Raw genomic sequence first — 24,364 nt, 5'->3', positions numbered from 1 at the left:
TAGTTTTCTAGGTTGCTTTGTTAATTTTTATTCCTAATCAAGAAGTGTCAGTGTAGCTATGAGCATCTGTAGAATACAGGGAAACAAGGGCCACTTTCAGACAAAGCCGCCTAATTCTGTTTGTATTACACTCTCATTTTTAACATCTCCTTTGAGTTTTGAAGGAGCGTTCACATGCCAGTTTACAATTAGGTGCGTTTGAATGCTGGCTCCCTTTTCCCCTGCTATATCCAACATGCATCAAGAAATTTTCAGTCTTTAATTCTATGAGATCTCGAATTATCTTCCCCTCTGCAATGGGTTAATAGTTCTTATTTTGATGCACTTTTAAAATCCCGCCTCTGGGGAACGGTATTTCAGTGAGAGCTGAGTGTAATTGCTAAATAATACAGTCGCTCTGTCTTATTTTAAATGAGTAATACTTGAATCGTAACTGATGCTGCCGTATTATGTCTAAACTGGGGCTATTCCTTCATGGTGTTTGATGGCACCACAGATGTAGGTGTTTGCGAATTTAAGCCTCTAGGTTTTAAAACGCTGTACCACATCGTTTTTAGCTCCTTTATATATGCTCCAGATTATGTATAATTGATGGCCTGCATTTACTGACATGGGTGGTATACAGATGTAAATGTTATTATAGCTTTTATATTTTATGTTCTCTCTGAAATATCATTTTGTCTTTGAATAATATTCTTGTTCAGGTTTCTGGGGGTTGGGTAGGCTGTGTGTGTGTGTGTGCATGCACGCACTGCTGCTGTAGATGTGTGTGTTATCTTTAAAAGGGAATATGAATTGGGTATTGCACATCATATATTTCTTAAAAGTAATTTGGAATTTTAGGATATAGGATTTGCAGTGACTGATAGGCTGCCTGGATGAGCTATACCCCATTGAAAATAACTGCGCCGGTACATGCCTACATCTGTCTAACCTCATAATTCACTTTCACATTGGGTTATGGATGTCTGCATTCAGTGAGTCTATCTCCCCTTCAGGTATTATTTCAGCCCTTTGAGATAATAAGGAAAGTTTAATTGCGTTGTTAATTGATTTTTTGCACAACATTATTACCTTGATTGATTGCCGAGTTGATGAAAATGTTAGACACAGGCAGCGTAAAGTATCAGCCCCGGTAAGGAGTGGGAGCCTTGCGGAGAATAGATAACCTTGATGTTAAGAGCTATATCCTTCAGATATGTCTTCCCTTGACATATTGATGGCCCTTGAAAAGGGAAAAGCTGATTGTATGCAGAATGCAATCATTAAACCCACTTCAGCTAGCTCTTGATTAATTTGTTTTTTTTTTTCCTGAAGGATCTAGTTAAAGAGAAGACCTCACTGGTATCAACAGCAGCCGTTTCCCAGCTATCAGAGTACTCTTTAACCCTCTCGTGGTAGAAAGGATATATATGTGTGTGTGTGTGATGTGTTAGGGGCTATTTCTCATGTCATGAACTGGCCGAAACATTGTGGTGTGAACAATCCAAATGTCATCTCCCACCTCCACTTAATAGCAGGGGCACAATCCACCAGTGCAAATTTAGTTGGAACTAAAGAGTGAACCCATTCAAGCGTACAGTAGTATTCTCTGTCTGACTCCCACTCGGTCACCCTTAATGGTGCCAAAAACCTGCTACCTTGAGGCTTCTGCCACAGCTTGCCTCATGGTAGGGTTTTCCTTATATCAGGTTTACTTTTGTGCTGGGGAAAAAAAAGAGTACATGGAGGTGCACCAAAAATATACTGTGAGATTTACCAAACACACAAGTATCTTACATGAGAAGACCTACACAACTATGCTGCTTCCAGAATCTTACTTTTCTTGTGGCCTCTCTCATACAGATTTCTGTGTGGCACATGTATTAAGGTTCTTACATTATTATCCCCAAGCATTTCTTTACCAGTAATGTTAAGTGAGAAGCCCCCTTTAATTTAGATTAGGAAAATCTGACAAAAATGTTTTCTTCTGACTACAGTTAGAATTCTGCCCACAATAACATCCTACTGAAGTTCCATCTTGGAGTGTTTGAGTATTTGGTTGCTTCAGTGGGGCATGGTTACCTACTGGTAGCTTTTTCAAAAGAGGCTAATGCAGAGAATCGGTGCTCCTGTTTAATCTGTTACACTTTTTGCACCCAAAGTCTGCTTTCAAGTTTGTACTGTGGTCAGTCACACAACATATGCTTTTTTACTCCTGACTGAGCATGGTGAGGTCAGCCTATTTTGGTGATACCATGTTAGCACATGCACTTGAGAAAGTGTCCAGTCCAGTCCAGGCAGGCTTCAAGTTGGTGGACTTATGGCAGCAGTGTCCCATAAGCTTACTTCTGCAAATATAAACTTCTTAAAGCAGTTGCTGTTGGACAAACTGAGTAATTCGTTTGTTTGCCATTGGAGATGCATGTATATGTGCACTGTCTTCGCTACGCAGGCATTTGTTTTAATTAAGTTTTTTTTTTGTAGGAACACAATCAAGGTAGCAATTACTCTTACCAATTAGCACATGAATCCATGAGCAGCTGCCACTGTGCCAAATTTGTATTGGTGGCAACTCCAAGTCATGAGTCTCTCTCACACACAGCATATGCCTGGCTAGAACACCATGCATATTGAGTATTTCGCAGACATAGCCATGCGCCAATGGGGCCTTGGAAGAACATGCCATAGGGTGTGTGCTTTCTCGTGGTACATTTCATAGCTCAGTTCCAGCATCTTGTTTGAAACACACTTTGATTGTTAGAAGGGGAAAGTGTCAATAGACCAAACACCCCCCCCCCATGCACGCTTTTTTAACCTGGCAAAATATGGACATCCTTGTCATCTGTTGCACCAGGAAGGCCAAACCATTAAGATGTCAAGAGATTTAGTGTGAATATAGTATGTTGTTCAGCGTCTATTTACATCATTTTAAATATTAAAAATAGGGTTGAAATACAGGTCCAGGATCTAAAAGTTACTAAGTCTCATGCAATTGTGCTAATCTAATGGGCTGCTTTGTGGTTGTTTTAGCACACACAGCACACAAACAGAGCCATGCCGTATCACAAACTCCTTTTTTTTTTAAAATGCCTTTCAGTTTCAGAAGAAATTTATCATGCAGGATGGCAGGCTTCTGTTTGAAAAGAACATGCCTGGAGCCTGTTTGGCTCATGAAACTAGTCTTATGGGTCTTGAGATCCTGCCCCAGGTCACTAATGTGGTGCTATTATTGATGGAGGACACATTGATTAATACAAAGTGGCAAAGGCACCACTATCTGTGGTCTGTGTGAAATATTTTATTTTCCATTGGGATTTAATTTCTTAGGAGGAAAAAACAAGCCTCTGACAATTAAATAAAATGGGCAAAGCTTTCTAACTTTTCTAATTATAGTGGACAGGGACCCTAACATATGGACACTCCATAAAAATGAACAGTTAGCAAGTGGATTGCTTTGGCTTAAGGTAACCTGCATGTAATAATTATATTGGTGTGTTGATGTTCATGGTCTTCTCCTGTAAGGAAGGATGGGGTAGCTGCTGGTGGTCATAGAATCAGAGAATTGTAGAGTTGGAAGTGATATCAGGTTCATCTAGCCCAACCCCTTGGAATACAGGAATCCTGCCCACCGCTGTCCCTGGGTAGGTTTGAACCACCAGCCATCAGGTTAACAGCAAAGACTGTGGTCACACGCCCATGAAACAAATCTTGGTGTTCTGATTTATATCTACGGACTTTCAAAGTCACCTAAAACTTGTGCCTCTTGCTGTCAGGGCTTATGGGATACCACAGAATATTCTGGACCCAGTATAGTGTACATAGATTGAGTTCTTCACGTCAAGTGTGGGGGGGTGTCTCACTGGCTTCATGCCCACTGGCTCTGTAAGCAAGTTTTAAAGGAAATTTTAAAGAGGGGAGTTTGGACAGGAGATCAGGGCCTAGTACAAAAGACCTGAGCCATGGGGCCCCATCAACCACCCCCCTGACAAAGTCCCTGGCTACCCACACCCACTAAATACAGGACAGCAGCCTTTCCTCTCCCTGCCCCACCAGAAGGTGGTGGGTCAGACTGGGCTTATTGTCCTAGTTTTTTACTTTTTGAAATATGGCAGCCCTAGGTAGGTGCCACAAACAAGGAAAGTTTGAAGTAGCTGTGATGGTTTGTAAGAAAACTACACAAGTGCCGCTATCTCAGCTAGGGAAGGACAAATATGTCTATTTCCAGATTGTGTTAATTTCGCACATGTTGATAAGTCTGTTTCATGACATTTTTACATTTATCTGATTGATTGATTGATTGATTGATTGAATAAATAAACATTTAACTGTATTTTATCTCTGTGTACATTTTAAGATGTATTTTACCCTAAAGTATGTTTTTTTTTTTTACATGTTTCTTTAGTTCAGAACTGTATTGTAAAATACAGAGAAGTGTGAAATCCAAATAATAATTACACACTGTGTAATAAAGTGTGTTAGTAGTCACTTCACTTAGAAATGGGGCCAAATAAAATTCTCTTTCACCCCTAATTTCACCTTAGACTTATGCAAATCTAGTTCCACATAACTTTTCAATAAGCAGAACAGAACAACAGCATTTGTCATAAGTATAAAGATACAGCAGCAATAAAATTCGGGTTCAATGAAATTCAGAACACTGGACATGTTATGTTCAGCCCCTTCCCAATTACCCTTAATGTAACCCCACCTTCACATGCTAATTGTGTGAAGAGGGTCCACTGAAAGCTCTTGCTCATTGGGCAACATCACACAGCTTTGCCAGGTCTACTGCCTCTGTGCCAGCTTTCTACATGAATAACTTCCCCTCCTCAGATATTCACACCTTTTATGTGGGATTTCAACTGCATCCCCACTCAGAATTCATCAGGGGTGAGAAAGCCATGTGGCATTTGGGGATGGACCATCATGTGCCCCCCGCCCCACTTTCTCCTTTCAATGTGTAGGTCCCCTTCATGTGATTAATGCATGGAAGGGGCTATAGATGTTGCTTGCCCCACTTCAGGTACACAGTGAATTAATTTTTCAGTGAGCTGCTCACCACATTCCAAAAACCACTTTCCTGAGAGTTCACAACCAATTCAGAACCTAGTATTTAGAATTAAAATTGTGTTGCAATCTTAAACACTCTGACTAGGGAGTAGATCCTATTGAATACAGTGGGCTTACTTTCTAATAAACGTAAGATTTTGCAGTCATTTATCGGATGACCTAAATTGGAGTAGCTATTGCTTATTGTTGCTGTTTTTTAAGTTTTAAAGGGCAATCAGTGTAAAGAATGCAGTGTAAATAGATATATTTTCAGATAAGTATTTTGTGCATATATTTTTCTAAACGCAGAGATAGAACAGGTTTCATAATGTTCACATGCAAAAATGACACAAACAAGGAGAAGCACACAAATTGGTTTAAATTTTATCCAAGTGTCTTGCGGCATCTTACCTTAAAGACTAACTGATTAATCTTGGCATGAGCTTTCAAAGACAAGACGCGCCCCCTCCAAAAATTAAAAAAAAAGATGTTGCTTGATAAAGTGTGCTTTTGCCTCTGAAACTTGGTTAGCTTTTAATGTGCCACAAGACACTTCATTGTTTTTGTTACAACAGACTAACAGGGTTGATCTTCTGGAATTCCTCCGCAATAAAATTCTATGTCCTATCACACATGGCGGAAATAACATGAACATCAAAGCAGTTTCTTGCATTTCTATGGCAGCTCTCTCCCTTTTAAACAAATGTCAGGTGGGCAGGGGCAGAACCTACCTGAGAAATGGTGTTAAGTCTTATCAAAACACTTACTTTGCTTCCCTCAAAACTCCCAGGTGTTTCTTTTAATCGGGAGCTTCAAATTTTGCTTCAAAATACAGCTTTCGGTGAAATTCAGTAGTAATTGCTGACCCAAATGTTGCCCTCTGCATTTTATTCGGCTACAATTTGGTGGCCACTGTTAAAACACACACACACACCTTTGATCTTTCTCCTTGGACTACACAAGATACGGTCGTATTTTTGTTACTGTCAGCTTTGCCCGCATATTGATGGTAAGTGGGATTTTTTTCAGCCTCACAGAAGTCAAGTTTCAATGCAGAAGGCTGAAAGCATTGCACTTATAAATTCAAACCACTGATCCTTACAAAACATAAAGTGGACTGCGAAGGAAGTAAACAGGATTGCTTTAATTGTCCTCAAAGAATACTTCGCTTGCTGGCTTTGGCCTCTTCGTTTGACAAATTAATGCTGCCCTCTAGTGGTCAAGACCTTCACTTCAGAGGCAAAGCAGCTAACGTGGGAATAGATTTCTTAGCTTTGGAAACTCGCTCTCCATTCCACTGGAAACAACAAGGCCATGTCTTGTGCTATAATTGTTAATGCTAACCTTAAACTTACATAGTAACATCAGTCAAATGTGAATACAATTTTGTTTCATCTTTGGTGCTGTGTGTTTCAGAACCTGGCCTGCTTCTCCCCAGTATCTATTTGCATTGCCAATGAGATAAGATGTGCTGGGGTACCCTTTCATGTACTGTTTCTTTCAGTTGCACATTATGCCATCTGTCAGTTTTATGCTCTAGTGACCCCTACCTGTATTGCAGAAACTCAGCCCTTATTTGGGATCCAAGTGGCCACATGCGGAGGTGTTTCTGAGGATTCTTTTCCTAAAACAGCCCAGGCCACATTAAATTCAAAAAGGCTGAAGGCAATTGAGGAGAGGCATCCAATGGAAGGGGGGGGGAGAGCTGTGTTTGGGGAAGGACATATGGAAACATAAGGATGTGCTTGCATGTACCTATGGGCCTCTTTTGGGTCTCATCCTGAGAATTTATTGGTATATCTGAACTCCCATTACACTCCAGTTGGGCTAAAAGGTAAAGGTAAAGGACCCCTGACAGTTAAGTCCAGTTGCGAACAACTCTGGGGTTGTGGTGCTCATCTCGCTTTACTGGCTGAAGGAACAGATGTTTGTCCGCAGACAGTTTTTCTGGGTCATGTGGCCAGCATGACTAAGCTGCTTCTGGCGAAACCAGAACAGCGCACGGAAACACCGTTTACCTTCCCGCCGGAGCGGTACCCATTTATCTACTTGCACTTTGACGTGCTTTCGAACTGCTAGGCTGGCAGGAGCAGGGACTGAGTAACAGGACCTCACCCTGTCGCAGGGATTCGAACCGCCAACCTTCCGATCTGCAAGCCCAAGGCTCAGTGGTTTAGACCACAGCACCACCTGCGTCCCCTTCCAGTTGGGCTACTCTTTCATTTATTCACAATGCATATTTTTGAGATTGTTTTGGGCTGGAGATGCCAGATCTTTTGCATGCAGTGCACGTGCTCCCCAGCCCTAAATGGTGCAATCCCCCCCCCCCCGTTTGTATATTGCTATTATGGAAAAACAACAGCATAGCACTGTTGGAGAATTTAAAAAAGAGGTTCCTAGAGATATACCTTCCAGAAACCCAAAAGAAAATGGTGCATTCTCCAAATGTGCATAGGGACAGCCTCAAAAATAAGGGGACTGTAAAGAACCATATCCAAAGCAATGCTTTTAATACACTTCCATATCACACACATGGTTTTTATTCACCAGTCAAAAGATCACAGCAATCTTAATAGATGCAACCCAGTGTCATAATCTTGAACCAATCAAAATCATTTGGTTCTTCAAATCAGCCCTCCTCATAAGATCATGTGATTACATATAACCAGTATTTCAGTGTCTTTATTAAGATTTATTTTCCTATTCATTAAATGTATCCTAATTTTCTTTTTTATCCATCTACAAAACAATTCAATATTAATCACAATTGCTATGCCTAGCCAATTTTCTTTTCATGCTTACAATGGCCACCATATCAGGGTTGGGCATGGCTGGCAATTTTAAAATACTGTAGCGAAGGTCAAGAACAAAACAGGTCTGGGAGCTCACTTTTAAATTTATTTGTTACTAAATTAGGCTGGAATCCTAAACTGGGCCATGTGGAATAGGGGTGACTATGGCAGTTTAACTGCTTCATCTGACACAGTGCATATCTCTGCTAGCAAGGTTGACTTGAAATGCTCTGCATTTTGCCATCTATTTCCAGTCTACCAACAAAATGTTTAAGCTCCTCACCAACATTTTTTACCCACCAGAAGCAATGGAAAGGAAAGGAGAACGGGGAATTAAACATGCTAAGAAGTGTGCATAAACAAAGAACTGGGAGGGCTCAGGGTCCATTGGATCCCATCTGCTTCCTGGAACGCCCCCTTTTTGGAACTTAGTCAGGTCTCCCTCTTTGACAGCAGAGCTCCTTCTCTCTCTCTCTCTCTCTCTCTCTCTCTCTCTCTCTCTCTCTCTCTCCCTCTCTCTCTCTCTCTCCCCAGTGTCAAAGGGGTACATTGGATCTATCTTATGGTCCCTAGGACAGCCTCTAGGTGCATAAGAAATTATATCCTAAGTGGCTCTTTGTCCATTTTCTAATGTCTTTTCCTACCCTTCTTCCTCTGTTCTGTGTTTCTCTTTCCTTTTCTTCTCCTCTCTCTTATACCAAAGAAAAGAGTGGTGGTACCTTTGATGTGACCTAACTAATGTTGGGGTGCAATCCAGTTATGGAATCAGAATCCACCCTTTGAAAAACAATGGCTTTAATGCATCTACTCAAGGCAAACTCGAGGTAATGGAGCTGGAAGTTGAACTGAGGGTGAACATTAGGGAAAGAAAACACTCTCCTAATTGCATCAAGATAGCTAGACTTGGTCATGGAATTTCCCCTCTTGGTGGTTTCCTAGAACATTTTTGAGTTGGCATTACTTAAGCAGTACTTTAATACATTGTACTCTGTGCCTAAAGCACCCTTCAAACACACCCTTCAAACAATGCCTGCTCAAAATTTTCCTGAAAGCTACCAGGAGGGAAAATTCCATGATCATGTCTAGTCATCTTGATGTAATTAGGAGAGTGTTTTCTTTCTAACATTCACTCAAAGTCCTCCTTCAACTGCCGTTGCTAATTTGCTTTCAGTAGATACAGCAAGCTGTTGTTCTTCAGTGAGTGGGTGCTGGATTTGCTGACCTATTGGGTGAATATAGATGACCACTGTCCCAACTGACATTTACCACAGTGTAATTTGCATCCCTTGGGAAGGTGCCCATTTTAATACTCTTAAGACACATCCACATCCAGTTAGAAATTGGGGAGCGGGGAGGGAAGTACAAAAAATGATCCTCGTTGCTTGGCAGAATTGGTAACAACAACTGGCTAACTCAGTGATTCCATGCACATTACATGTGACTCTGAGTAAATGCAGAAGAGCATTCCCCAAACAGCAACTGTCCACTTGGCAAATGGTCATCCGTATTCAGCTGTTGTTTCTCTTCCAGCTCTGTTAGCCTATAAAACCAAACATCCCAAGCTCTCTTCTTAATAAGAAAATAAATAAGTAAGTAAGTAAGGCCTTCCACATTGCAGTTTGTCATCATTTACAATACAGATGTCTTTCTGCAAAGTCACCAACCTATTCACACCCAAGGGTCACAGCTACTTTGAATGATTTAAGGTAATATGCTGTAAATGGGCTCATTTTCACCAGAAGGAGTGGATCTGTAGATAGCATATGCCTAGATCAAAGGTCATCATGTCACTGTCATTCAAGGAGGAAGAGATTCTCCCTGTCCCCCCCCCTTTTTTTTTTACACAAACGAAGTATGACATCTAAGGAACAATGTGTTGTTTGTTCCACTGCCAGGATATGCATAATGGAAACATTAGCTCTGAAATCTTTTTTTTTTTTTTTTTTTTTTAACTGTCAACCTAATGGCTCAGCTCCTTAACGTGTTAGAGAGCTTTAAACTATATATCAGCCTGGGTCGTATAAAGCAACCTCTAGATTGTGGCCTGACTAGATCATAGTGACATAATACAACCTTGGAACAATACAGCTTATTATTGCATATCAGCTTGTCTGTTTATTCCCAAGGATTTGGGCAAATGCACTCCCCCGCCCCCCCAACCCGGGAAAAGATTCTGTGAGAATTTTAGTTATTTAAAAATAGGCTTGCAGTGCATCTCTGCCCCCTCCTGCTCCTTTATTTCCTCTCTTTTGAAAAAGAACACACATTTCATCCACAGTTGCAGTGGGAACTCTGAAGTACATTTACACCAGACCGAATTTAATCACACATCAGCTTGACTGATAGTTTAAACTGAGCATTATTGCAGCTTCTCCTGGCCTGGTTTGGAAACTTCGCATGTTTCTCCTCCTATAATCTTCATTGCAGATTTTCCCAACATGCATTCCCTGCTGACTCCAATCTCACCTCTTTCTTCCCGCCACCCACCCCACCTCCAGGCCTTTCTTGCAGCCATGGTGGTGAGGTGTGATTTGCTGCTGTTCTTGTCTGTACCAGCTGCTTGCACTGAGGCGCTTGCTCTTGTCTGTACAGGAGGGGATGTTGCCATCCTCTAAAATGTTCTATTTCACTAGATTATCCTTGGCAGAAGGGAAGAACTTGGCTGAAATTTCCCTCCTAGTTCCTCGGAAATAAGCAGCAACTTGGGTATTTTACTCTGCTCTGTTGCGGAATGCAGATGTCTTTCTGCAAAATCACCAACCTACTCACACCCAAGGTGGGCGGAGAGAGAAATCTATTTGATTTTGGTGGGAAGGGGTTGCCACTTACCTTAGCAAATCTCACCAGGAAGTGTGGCTGGTGGGAAGCTGTGGAAAGAGCCTTGTAATGCAGTGCACAGACCGTGGTAAGCTGAGGACAGAGCCTTGCATCACTGTGACATCGTTAAAGTTAACAATTTGCTGGTGAGGAGGAATGAAAAACCCTTAACTGCTTTATAGGTTTAAGTAAGGTAAGGTGGAATCCCCTCCTAAACATTACACATACAGATACACACACACATACATATATATATACACATACACAAGTATCTATATCCCATGACCTTTTCACTCCCAACTAGTCAAGAAAATAAATTTACAAAATTGAGTCTCACATCTTGAAAAATGTGTATATTGTAACCTAGCTATCCAAGAGTTCTGAGCAATGCACACCCAATGGTTTAAAAAACAAAAAACTTGCTTTAGTATGCATGTGTGTCTTTATTTATGGTGATAATTGGTCCTCCCTCCCCCCAACCCCAGCTCTGGAAGGTCTATCGTGCTGACATTACAATGTAGTGTTCAAGTGAGACCGATCTCTCAGTGCATGCGAGCGATTGCAAGATTGTTACTTAGCCGTTATAATTAGAACATCCATTCCGCAGAGGGAAAACATTTAAAAGATAAAGGGTGTATTTAAAAATGAATCTTCCCAATGCAATTTTTTCATAATTATAGTTTTAACATCTTATGGTGATGGTGGAAGCGGCTACTTAAGAAAAATTAGGAGCCTCATTTGGGGGAAGATGATCCCTCAAGAGACCTCATGTTGTCATTTTTCAAGAGCCTGATCAGGGAGCTCATGGCTCCTGATGCATTGGAAATATCCTTAGCTTCTTATGACCAGCGCTGGATACTTTAATTAAAAATGCCACTAAATAGGGTGGGGGGGGTCTCATTCCCTCTCTTTTTTAAACACGTGTTTTTTTGAATTATTTTCTGAAGGTGCAACCAAATGAACAAATTGTGGGCGCACAAACACATACACAGCATGCTGGGGTAGGGGAGCTATATCCCCTACAGAGACAGAAGCGGTTGGTTTCCCTAATCCACATATGCTGTATCTGATCATGAAATGCTCTGACTATAGCCCACAGCCCCCTATAATTTTCGCAGTTCTCTGCAGTTGCTCTCTCTGTGTGTGTGTGTGTGTGTTTAAGGGAGGGGGAGAGAGAAAGGCTTTTGTATGTGTATGTGGGAAGAAGGGGTGAATCACTGTCACCTCATTTAAATTATAAGGACGCCTATTGTTTTACAAATAACCTTCATGATAAAAATAAAGTCTCGTGGCACCATTTTCAACTGTGCTTTTATCAGGACCCTCTGAGCAGAAGTGTGTACACAATACGCCCGGCAATCGAATCACAGCTGTGCGTCTTGGTAGGGACTCTCGGTGGAGACAACACTTCGTTAATTTAAACAATTGTAGGCTGCAGGAGTTCAAAAAATAAAAAAATAAAAACGAAATCAGCTGACTTTAACTGTCACTAGCCCAAGCACCTTTATCCCCAGGCGAGCAGCAGCAGCTGGATTTCATTTCTTGCTGCCAGACTGTCCGACATCTTTGCTGAACATCCCAGGAACTGAGCGCCTTTACTTTAAGGATTTTATTCAAGGTGACAGCTCCTCACACTTTAGCGTTCAGATCACCTCAAGTAGCTGAGATCTCAGTGAAAATGAGAGCACTTCTGCGGCAAACTCCAAATTTAGATTGACTGAGGTTATCCTTAGGCCTCTAGGACCCAACCTCCATGACAGAACAGGCCTGCCAGGAACTTTAAAACTACAGTGGAGTTTGTAATGATGTCTGGGGAGAAATCTTCTGCAGGAACCACAGAGAATACTATAAGTGATAGGAAAGGATGTCAGGTTTCGTTAGGGCTGGAGACAGTGTTAGAATATACGTGGCATAATATGGCACCGGTATCTCTGTCAGCATCTCTGTTTTCTGTCACCGCACACAATTCCAGGCCTGTCTGTAGCCATGACAGTGTCTTTTCAGATCAGGTTATTGCCAGCCCAAAGACTCGCTCAGCACACCGCCAGATAGCCCCCTTTGTTTGAAGCCTGCCCTTTTGTCATTAACGCACTTGATGTCTATTTAAAATCTGATGGTGAATGCAGTATCTGTTTTCCTGTCAAGAGATCATTGACAATATTAATACCTCATGTCCTTGCCTCATTTTCTAAGCGCTGACACCTAGCTGCAGTCTCCGGCATTCATCAAAGAGCACTCTCTCCCCAGGATTTCCATAAACAGCCTTAGTCCCAATTTCTGAGAAACATGGCAGCCCTCGCAGAGGGCTTTTATCAGTGCCGTCTGCCAAAGGAGTCTGAGGAATGTTGCTAATTAAACAAAACAAAACTATTGCTAATAAAAAACACACTTCGTGGTCTTTAAATTTTGATACTTAGAATCTGAAAGCACATTCAGCCTTATGAAAAGGGGTAATGATATCCACAGTGTTATGGGAAAATGACATTCTAGAAGATAAAAGCCTGGTTTTCCGTAGATGCTGACTCCTAGGAAATGGCTGAGGAATGGGTAAATCAGTCTTTTTCTTGGTCCTGACACTTTTACTCCATTCACCCATACGTCTTTTCCAATTTCATGCATTAATATGACTTATTTATTTTTTAAAAAATGCAGTTAAATAAGTAGATAAGTGTAATTGCAAAATAAAAATTTGCATTTCAAATCATACTCTTCCAAAAATACTTATTTTAAAATGTATTTCTAGTGCGCACCTACACATGTTGACTCAATAATAAGTCTCCCATTGAGTTCAATGGTGTAAGTTCAAGCCAAGTGTGCTAAGTGTATTTGAAGGGAGCCTTGGGGGGGGGGGCTGTTGATCCTGAGCTTTCGAACTCCCTGCAGGACAGATATCCACAGTGGGCAGGGCAGAAAGACCCAGTTTTGCTCCCCAACCCACACATATATAAAAGTTTGGGGAGTTTAGTCCAATCCAGGCCAATAGCTTCTTCCTCCACCTTGAGAGCTGTTAAGCATATAGCAGTTTACTGAGAGATTCTCCATAGGTAACAAAAGTACATTCAGTATCTCTGTTTTTAAGTCTTGGCATCTTTAATATCAATCAATTACAGTCAGTTTGAGACATTTTTGGTTGTAGTTAATGAGGGGTGGGGGGAGAGAGGGAAGGAGAGGAAGACAAAGTGAGGGGGGAGATGAGGGAGGCATTAAACTTTATTTGCATAATATATGAGTGGAGTTTTTTGTTCTCATCGTCACATGGATGGGTGTCTTATTTTTATACAGTACATTTTACGGAACGGAATTCCTAGCTTTACCTTTTCCTGCCCCGATCTCCTTGCACATGCAACCATTACACCAATGCACTAAGCGCTAACCTTTTCGTTTCTCTTCTGCTGCAGGTGTCCTAGGGAAATGCCGCTATGTCTACTACGGGAAGCAATCTGAAGGCAACCGGTTCATCCGTGACGACCAGCTCTGAGGCGAACTCCGCATCAGCAAAACCATCCACGTTAGCCACACACATCACACACACACACACACACACACACACACAAGCACAAACTTCATCCACATCTTTAAAAGGGGTTAAAAAAAAAAAGCTTGTGTAAACCAAAGTCCTCCAGTACCTTCTGCTGACTTTGCCAGACCTGTCAAAATCATCCTTCTGCTTTAGCTTGAGTAGTCACATAGAGATTGACATGATTGCCTCTAAGCAGGTCCCATCCACCAGTGTGACAGACAGCTGCAGCGAAGCACCAGGCCTGACAGGAAGAACACCATGATGGATTGCCTGGCCCAATTGCTGCTTGCAGAAGAGCAAAGGTCACACCTGGGGCCTCACTGAGCATGCTCAGCTGCTTTTAACAAAACCAGCCCTGTTTTATCTGCAGCTTGCCTGTTGAGTAAGAAAGCTCTGTGTGTGACTGTGTCTGCATGTGTGTGAGAGTGTGTGAGGGAGAGTGCACGCGTACACACACACACACAAACAACAACAGTTAACCTGGCTGCTGCTTGAAATTTCAAAGAGCACCCCCTCCTTACCTGCCTTTATTTTTTCTCAGGAATTAAGTGTTTATGGTAGATGCACAAACAATGCTGCCATGCTGTATGTGGCTTTGTGTTTCTTTATTGGGGGAAATAACAAAAGCTGTCAGAAATGTGATTTAATTTCAAATGCTGGAGGGGTGGTGGAAATTACTTGATAACATGCGGAAGTGTTAATATTAATTCCAAGCTCCTTGGGCAGGAGTTGGTTTCATAGTTGTCGTTTTTTTTTTGCAAAGAGGAGGTTTGGAGGTAAAAGTGCAGGAATGGAAAGAGCAGGGAAACAGCAACAAAAACTGCTGATCCGGATTAATTTTGGGAAAGGAGAAGGGACAAAAGAGCCAAAGTCCTCTCCCCTAACCTTAACTTGTGGAAATCAGAACCACAAAAGATGTATCTGTATGTCCTTAAGCAGTATTGACAGTCCTTTTATTAACTACGGTACTCATCAGCATAGATCCAAATGGAGCTAACCACACCTCTTGCCTTTTTGTGAACTAAAACTATCGTCTTTTTAAAGTGTTTTCTGAAAGGATTGTTTCGTATTCTGTTTTTTTGGATAGATATAAAATCCCCTAAATATAAAACCAACTCATGTTTGTGTAATGAAAGCTATTACCATCTGAGGGACCACAAAGTCTTCTGTGAAATGGGTTAGCGGTCTCAGGCTGAAAGTAACCATTACAGTAGACATGTGTTTGCAACTGAAAACAGCCAGGTCAGATCTCCTGCCCCTTTCTCCTGCTTCTGTAACCCCTAGCAGTACAAACCGTGATCATGCTTTGGGTTTCCCTTCTCCACCTGTGCTCCTTGCAGGGAAGTATGAGGGATGTTCACATTGTATGCTTCATATGTCTTGACATTACTAGTGGAGAGGAGAGGCAGATAAGGTGTTGGGCTGCTGTTTTCAGTGGCAGCCTTGTAACATCTGGTTCTGACCCCCATTCACATTCTGGGTTGAGGACATGCTCACAGTGTGGAAAGGCAGATCACATGGCCTTATGTGAAGGGTGGTCTTATCCACCCATATATTAACTTTTGTATGTGGAGGGGGAATTAGTGTTTGCAAATACTAAACCAGGTCACTAGCTGATTACCATATTTTCAATAGCAGTCATTTATACCACACAAAGTCATAGAGCATCTCACCCAGGGTAGTCAGCAGATCTTGACTTATTCCAGATGTTTGTTGGACTCCAGTTCTCATAACCCCTGACAAATAGTCAGGAGTTCAAATCCGACCATTTCCACAGGGCAGCATTTTGGCTATGCCTTAACTAACCAGACCTATCTATCTATATCTGCATACATACAGAAAGTGCCATTGAGCTCCGTTTCCACGTTCACATAGCAATAGGTCAAGAGAAAGACTGAATCCAGGTTTAACATTGGGAGCCAATTTAAGTTTTAAAAAAGTCCTATATTTTGGATGCAAGTGCGTGAGTCCTGCAGTTACATTCCTGAGTGTATATGAGGATTGTGACCATTCCGGTATCATGTTCTGTCTGCATTTTAATACATACAGATATGTATATATGAAAATGTAGAAGAATATCAACGTGAGAATTCTACACCACGAGTTGACTGCAAAGGAATTGCTTTACAGTGGGTCAAAAACCGGAATCCATTTTCAGGAACTATTAATTTGTTATTAAACTGAATCGTGATCCAAAAGGCTTAAAATTAGAGGCCTGAGGGTAATTGGTATGACATTAATACACGCAAAAAAAAGTTTTTGGGGGAACTTGAACCCATTTTCCCAAAACAGCCGCGAGCTGTACAGATTTACATTTGACTGGCTGTTTTGAATCGTAAGTACATGTTTTGACCATGGCAGTGGAGTTCAAAGCAGGGGTGTTTGAAATCACCTTGTGTCACATTCAGTCTGGTTGGATATCTCTTCTTGTCTACATCAAGGACTTTTTAACCCTGCCTCAAACAATAAAATGCACTTGCAAACTGACCACATGACTTTGGTGTTTTTCCCCCTCTCCCACTGCAATGGTATGTTGTTATGTCAAAACCATATGTATCATTCTCAGAAATGCCTTTTCACCCTTTGGAGGCAGAAGTATTTTGAGAATGCATTGTGACCAGAGCGTGGTATTATTCCCAGCCTAATTTGTTTTGAGGTTTGTTTGTTTGCTTTTTCAATGTTGCATATAGCAACTTTAATTAAAATCAGCATAATTATATAACGCTTCAGCTACACAAAGTCTGGCATACCTTTTTATTTTATTTTGTTTGGCTGCAGTAGACTAAAATCAGTACATATATACAGTTTCCTTGCTAAGAAACAATAAAATAGCATGCAAAGGTTCTGTTGCTATTCAAGCCTGTTCTCAGCCCCCGGCATGGTGGGCAAATGGCAGGGCCCACTGAGGCTGATGCCTGCAGGATCCTGCCTCTCTGCCTGTTGTAGCCAGCAGCGTAGCTAGCTGCTCGGGTGCCAGGGGCGGCGCGCGCGTCCTGCAGCCGGGAGTGGGGTGAGCCGCCCATGGGGGCAGGGCACGCTGCATGGAGCCTTTCCACTGCCTCCCCCTCAGCTGTAGGGCGGCTGAGGGAGAGGCGGAGGGCAGACGTTTCAGGCAGTGCTGAGCCTGCAGGCGCCCAAGCCACCATGTCACTCCCAGGACAGACGTGTCGCTTGGGCACACTGCAGGCCCTGTGGTAACTGCCAGCCCCTGCGGTGTGGTGCCCAGTGCCAGCCACATTTTGTTTAGATTTTTGACTGAACTAAAAAGTTTTGTGAGCCCTTAAAAAAAACCACAACTCATATTTTTGTCATTTTGCCACCCCCCTCAGTGATGACACCTGGGGCGGCCCACTTCCCCTTCCTCCGCCACTGGTTGCCTCTACCTTCACTTGCTGGAAGAGACCAAGTGGCTGCCTGTCTTAATCAGAGCTGGGCAGCCTTCATTTTTATGCCCCATGATTCTTTGAGTCAACACCAAACTAGCTTGCGACAGCATTGTTCCAACTGTCTTTTGTGGGCATAGCTGGGTAAAGCTGCGTCCAGCCCAGCAGGCGCTGTTGGCAGGAAAAGGAAGAATTTTGCTGTGGGCATGCCACTGGGAGGCGGCAGTAGCAACTCTTCCCAATCTGAGCAGGACCCCCTGCTCCCCCCCACACACACTTTGCATTACTTACTTGGAGGAGTAAGTATTTTCAGGCTTGGAGGAGCGCAGGTGGCTGAGAGGCCTCAGATATTTCACACATGTCCTCTACGACCCTTGGATGCCTGTGTTGTATGTAGAAGCATAAGAAGCCTCCCTACAACTTGCATCCTTTCCAACCCAGACAAAACTCTCTTGTGCTGCCCTGGAATGTGGCAGAGCAGGGAGCGTGCCCATCTAGGTCAGGAGGAGCCCCAGTTGCTGTGGGGCCCTCTCAGGCCCCCGTTCTTCTCCTGTAGAAATGAGAAGCACACTGGAACCTCCAGGCCTTCCTTGCCAAATCATAATCGACCAGTTTAATAACAATTAACCTTGGACACCCACTTAATCAATCCTTAACGGACCAATTAGGAATCATGCTTCCCTTGTGTCACGCATTTGATGTTTCTGTTGTGACCTCTGCTAGTGCCATTGGAAACTCCAATTGCAGGGTTTTTCAGTGTATGCATGGGGCTGTTTCTGTTTAATTGTGAATTGCTTTGGTGAATAATATTATCCCAATGGTAGATGAGAAATTGGAGAGGAGTGGTGAAACCACGTGAATGCCAACAGCTTGCACAACACTCTGTGTGTTTAATTCTATTTCTTTAAATGGCAAAACACTGACTGTCTGGATTGGGGTTCCAGCGGTTAGGTGGTAGTGCTTTTCACTGCCAAACAAATTGTGCAGGTAAAGTACACCAGAGAAGGTGATTCATCCCGTCATGGTCAGTTCGGATGATACATTTCAATCCCAGAATAAGGCTTTTTTTCTAAACCCTGAACGTGCCCCCCTTCCTTTTTACCCACAATTTTCCATTGGAAAAATGCCCTCCTGCCCCCACTTCCCCTCCCCATTTCCCTTTGGTTCCCTTTTGTGTACTTAGCACATTCCTGTGCTGAAGGGTGAGGGGAATATTTCTGACACTTATCTGGTTTGTGAAAGAGTGGCAGTGTTTATAGCCTTTGCTTCCCTGTGAAACTGTCACTTCCTCAATTCTTTCAGATTCAGCTGGCCCATGGAGAATTATTCTTAGATTGTGTTCCCAGGACCTCTGCATAACCAATTATGCCTGGTCTCTCAGGGAAGGCTAGTAGTATCGCTATAGCAGGCCATTTGTCCCATTCAAAGCCTTGCCTTGGCGGCCACTGAGTCATTAACAAAATGAAGCTGGTTAAATAATCTGCTCTGAGGACTTAAAACAAAACAAAAAAAACTTCTGATATATATTCCACCCTATGCTAAGGCATTAGACTCTGTGCAGTCTCTGTGTATGTTTCTTTATCTTTTTTTGCTTTTCTTTTTAAATCACAAAGCATCAGGGCCAAGTACCATGCCTGAGGCTGAATTCAGAGGTTCCTCTTCAGGTGAAACATCAAAAAAGAAAATGGAAATTCAAGGTAAGTCAAAATGGTTTCAAGAAAGCTAGCAAAGTATCTCGAAACAGTTCCACACAGTTATTGTTACAGGACAGCAAGATCACAAAAAAGAAAGGGAACCTGAAACTCTGGAGCAGAGAGTAAAGTGGACTAGAATTGGGCCCATTATTTTTAATATTGTCCTTCCTCACAGAGGTGCTTCAGGCTCTTGATCATTTTTAGTTGCCCCGCGCTGCAACATTCCCAATGCTGTGCACGCAGCCCAGGGTACTTGGCACATGAGTGCAATAACAACACCCCCCCCAAGCCACATTTTTGCATACAAAGTTGGTCATTTTCTGCAGCCCTTTTAGGTGGCTGGCTCTGACTTTGATTTGTAGCCTAATCTTTCTCCTGAAAGAGCTGGATGTCTCAGCTACACCAAGTGTCAGCTCCTTGGCAGAACACAGACTTTTTTAGCTTAGGGAAATTGCCAAGGAATAAGAGCCTGAGTGTGGCTGCTGCAAACTATAAAGCAGCAGGATTCAGATCGCCATGAAGGCACCTATTGTACTGCTGTGAAGTCATTCTGACTGCTGCGGCATTTATGGCGTTTTTACAAAAGGATGGCCAGTTATACTTTGTGACTTTTAAGGCTATTAACTCTTGGCACACTTTTAAGGGTTGAAATTAAACTCCAAGACGCTGAGGCAAGCAGCTTCACCCACCACACTTCTAAGTAGGGGGCGGGGGGAGTGATTTTGGCCAACCCCCATCCCCCCACCCCAACAGACTATGCAAACCTTCAAGCTGATACCTCTTAAACTTGCTTGGAGACACTGTCGTCTTAATGGGAGCTCTTCCAATGTCACATACGAGTCCAAGTGAATCAGAATGACATCATATGGAATGCCTTTCTGATTCCCAAATCCTGGTTTGAGTGGACATTTCCAACCCCCCACTCCAAAAAAAAAAAAAAAAAGCATCACTGGCTATTAGCCCCCGCAGTGTTAGCTGAGACTAACAGCTGTTCTACAAGGCTTGAAAACATCAGGCATTTGGGAGACGGGAACTTAACCATGGGTAGTTCCCACATGTTCAGTGCTTCATTTTAGCATGCCCAGGATCCATAAACCGGGAAGATGCTGTGGTTAGCAGTGGGTCCCAGCATCTGCCCAAGGATGCAATATGCATGTCCTTGCATACACCACCATGCAAGCTCTCCATGATCCTTTTGCCATAATCCTCACCCTTATAAAAGTGATACCAAAAACTTTTAGACACCAGCTTGTGTTGGTGAGGCAGCTACACTTGTTTTTGGCCTGAGATAGCCTGAACACTGTTGTGCATTAACTGGTAACCTCTGGGATGGATTACTGCAATGTGCTCTGTGTGGGGCTGCCCTTGAGGTTGGCCCAGAAGCTGCCACCCAAATGCTCCCTGGATAGGATACTGCTGGCAAATTACCCCACTGTTTGAAATAATTACACTGGCTACCAGTTAGCTACCAGGCTAAGTTCAAGGTGTCAATTTTGGTGTATACAACCTTGTACTGCCAGGATACCTGAAAAGATAATCTCACTCTTTAAATACCTAGTTGATCATTGCACTCTGAAAGTGAGGGCCTTTTGAAGACACTATCTTATCCACACAATGTAGGAAAGGACACCTACCCTTTGGAATTCCCACCCCTTGAATATCCGACAGGTGCCATCTCTGTTGTCTTTTTGGCACCTACTGAAGACCTTTCCTCTTTCAACAAGCCTTCTAAGTTGAGATTTTCCCCAGTCTGCATCTGTATTGGAATTTTTGAAGGAGTTCTTAATGTGTTTTATCAGTGGTTGTTTGCTGAACCTGGGCTCCTTTGGGGAGAAAGGCAGGATACAAATCTAATAATAAATGAACAATATACCTCCCCCTGGCCCCTCCCCTCCCTCCATGGGCTTTGTCAAAATGTGACCAAGGCAAAATTGTTTGAGGAAAATGTGTTTTTGTTCATTCTTCTGTAAGGCAGGCTTATCTGCAAGGCAGATGCATTCAGCTCATCCATCTTGAGTTTGATAGGAGGACAGAGAGAGAGAGAGAGAGAGAGAGAGAGATCACCTTCCACCTCACTTTTTATTTTTAAAATCTCTACCTAATATTCCACACTCCTGCCCCAGTGAAGCAGGGCCTGGATGTTTCTCATTCTTTAACTGACTTGAGATGATCATGGCTGGTGGGGAGGGCAACAAAAATTTTTTTTTAAAGCACAGACACCTTTGAAAAGACCTGCTTTCATTAGCTTGGAGTGTCCCCCCACCCCTTCCACTGTGCTCTAACACAATTATTTTTACAACACCTCAGGGAAATAGCCGAGATGTAAGGGCCTAGCTTGCAACAACACCTCCCTTTACAATGAGGACATATATAGTCTGCTGGTCTCCATGGTGCACCAAAAGGAGGCAAGCTGTTTATTCACACAAAATAAATCCCTTTACCATAGTGATGACTTTGAGGCGCAACTGGAAACTCTAAACCTGAGTCAGCCATTTGTGGACTTAGCGCTTCTTCCTGTTACATCCACAAAGTAGCTCACAGTTAAAGCTGAAAGATCAGCCTTTCCCTGTGGAAGGAGAGTTTAACACACTAACTCTTAGACTCCCGATCGCAAGGAGCCAACCACCGTATCCTAAAATAGCATCATTATATGCACGTTGTGCCAAAGTATGCATTTCTGTACACATTTTAACATTAAAAATATACATTTTATATGCATTTTGGTGTATACATATAATTTCCATTTGAAAACAATACTCCAAAATTTGGAAAATGTACAATTACTGAAGGAGAACAGTGGTGTGATCTGTGTGTTAGTCCAGGAAATGCAAATCCGGCCAGCCCTATAAAAAGAAAAAGAAAAAAGATGCAAACTGAACAAACTGACTTGAGAGTCCTCATGCAGAATTAGAGGTGCATTTACTTCTGCAACTGCATCTGTATCAGCAGATTTTGCTCCCAAACTACTTCTTTTTTATGCCACCGTGAGAACTAATGGAGTCTTATTGGGTGGGAAAGGGTCCTTGGGAAGAGGTGAAATTGTAGGATGAAGGCTTTCAGCCTCCAGCTTCTGGTTTTGTCCCCAAAGCTCCCCCCCCCCACTACACACCCACAGAAACTAATGGAGCCCCTAAGTTCCTATGGTTTCAGGGGAAACTCCCAAGATTGGGGCGGGGCGGATGCTGGCACTGGCCCTTCCCTGTCCACACTCTCTGGTTATCCTGACTGGCTAACGTAAATAGAATTGGCCCCCTTTGAGTGGTAGATTGCAGATGGACTCCATCTCCCCAGAGGGTTTTTACTGAGTCCCCACTCCCCCAAATTTGTTTTCAAGTAGCTCTCTGCTTGGCCATCCCTCTTCCCTCTGTCATTTTTGATGCTTGGACACCTTAGCAGCTTAGAATGCAGTAAGGCCACTCCCCATGTTTCAAGTTGCATTTGCATGCTGTTGTATGCACCAGAAAGGGGCTAGGATGTCTTTACCCAATGCACATTACCTGTCTGGTTTCCCAACAGGAAAACACACCCTTCAAGTCCTGTTCGTGAGGCTGATATCCACACATGTACAATGGCTCCTTCAATACACACACCCCTGCTTAACTGTGAAGTAAATGTGGTTTAGTTTTCCTTTTGGATTGATGCTAGTTTGAACTGATGCTGGCACACTGAACATCACTATTTCTCTAGCATCTCTAGTTCCAATGCTAGCACACTGAACATCACTGTTTATCTAGAAACTTTAGGGTAGCTTTGCATTGTGCATAATGTTGTGGGTACACAGCTTCAAATCAGTTTTTTGGTTTTTTTATTATTTTCTAAGTCACTTTGAGTATGTTTATTTGCTGAATTCTGTTTATGAATCACTTCCCATAATATATCCTGAAGCAATTTCACAATAGAAAACATAATCACCAATTTATTTTTTTTACAAAATTTCATATATAAAAACAATGAGGAGGAGAAACACTTTCATATGCAAAAACAATACAAAAATACAGTTTCACTAATCAGAACAATTAAAGCAATTTCATATGTAAAACAATTTCAGATCTAGTACAGATACAGACAGATGGGACATAAGGAGAACAAATAAGCAGAACAAATAACGAAATACACATTTGGGGTTGCATGAGCTTTGGGATTTTTCCACGTTTATAGCATCATTTCCCTTTCTACCCACTATTTTTAAAAAATGTGTGTGTTTTCATGAGTGTGGTGTTTTTTTTGGGGGGGGGGGAGGATGGGTGCCTAGAGGTCAAAGCAGTGTGTGTGTGTGTGTGTGTGTGTGTGTGTGTGTGTGGTACACACATGTGTAGACATACAGGTCGTCTTTGTGTTTATATTCATGTATTCCTTTTGTAAACAGTCTGTGCGGTGGCTCCTTTCTTCCTGTCATCAAGGCACTAGGCAGGCGTATGAGAGATCACGAAATGACCCCATGCCCATAAGAAATAAGCAGTTTGCTGGTGTGATGTAATGCGCATCAAGAATGACAAACTCAAGGATTTTCTTCCATTCCCTGAGATTATTGCTCTTGCCATTTCTCATCTCCTGCCTCCAGGCTGCTCACTCTGATTCATGAGATGAGGGAGGTAGAACCCTTGAAGCTTTGGTGATCCGGTTGTCCTTATCCTATTGCCCAGAGCTGCACATGCTAGTGAGGGATCATAAATTCACCCTAGCCTTCTTTAATAACCTAGCTGCTTTATTTAGCCCTCTGACCCCCTGCTGCAGTGAATTCTGGGTCTGCCTTGTGCGGAGCCGTATTTCTTTCACTTGTGGCGCTCTTCTTTTTTTGCCAGCCAGTGCTTTTCTTCCATTTATACGATGGCAAGGGAGGATAAAAAATGAGGGCACCTGAGTTCTAAAGTAATATGTGATGCCTGATGAGTTTGTGGCCTCTGTGTCCTGAAACAGACCCTTCTTTTGAGAGCGGGAACACTGTCGCCGGCCTTGCAGGAACAGTGCTGAGGACAACTCTGAGGCCAGATTATGTCATCAAGGATCTGGCAGCATCACTGTCAGCCACTGTCCTAGTCATACCTTCCAGAACATTCCATCCTGCGAGTGAAGCTAACACTGGAAGCTATGTAGTAGTTGCTAGGCAGCCACTCACACATGGTTTGC

The 24,364-nt window shown here is 42.6% G+C and overlaps 1 protein-coding gene across 1 annotated transcript in view; it reads left to right on the top strand.

The window, feature by feature from the left end:
* Positions 1 to 16,647, top strand: part of LRMDA (leucine rich melanocyte differentiation associated) — a 755,532-nt gene extending 738,885 nt beyond the window's left edge. The window contains 1 exon segment of the mRNA XM_081007691.1: positions 14,039 to 16,647. Coding sequence (XP_080863817.1) covers positions 14,039 to 14,118 — 80 coding nt within the window. The 3' untranslated portion in view covers positions 14,119 to 16,647.
* Positions 16,648 to 24,364: the final 7,717 nt, after the last annotated feature.

The sequence above is a fragment of the Podarcis pityusensis genome (genome assembly GCF_964106645.2).
Source record: "Podarcis pityusensis genome assembly, chromosome: 5".
In the NCBI taxonomy this organism is placed as follows: Eukaryota; Metazoa; Chordata; class Lepidosauria; order Squamata; family Lacertidae; genus Podarcis; species Podarcis pityusensis.
Note: the sequence above shows the minus strand (reverse complement) of the source record. Positions and strands in the feature narration are given on the sequence as shown.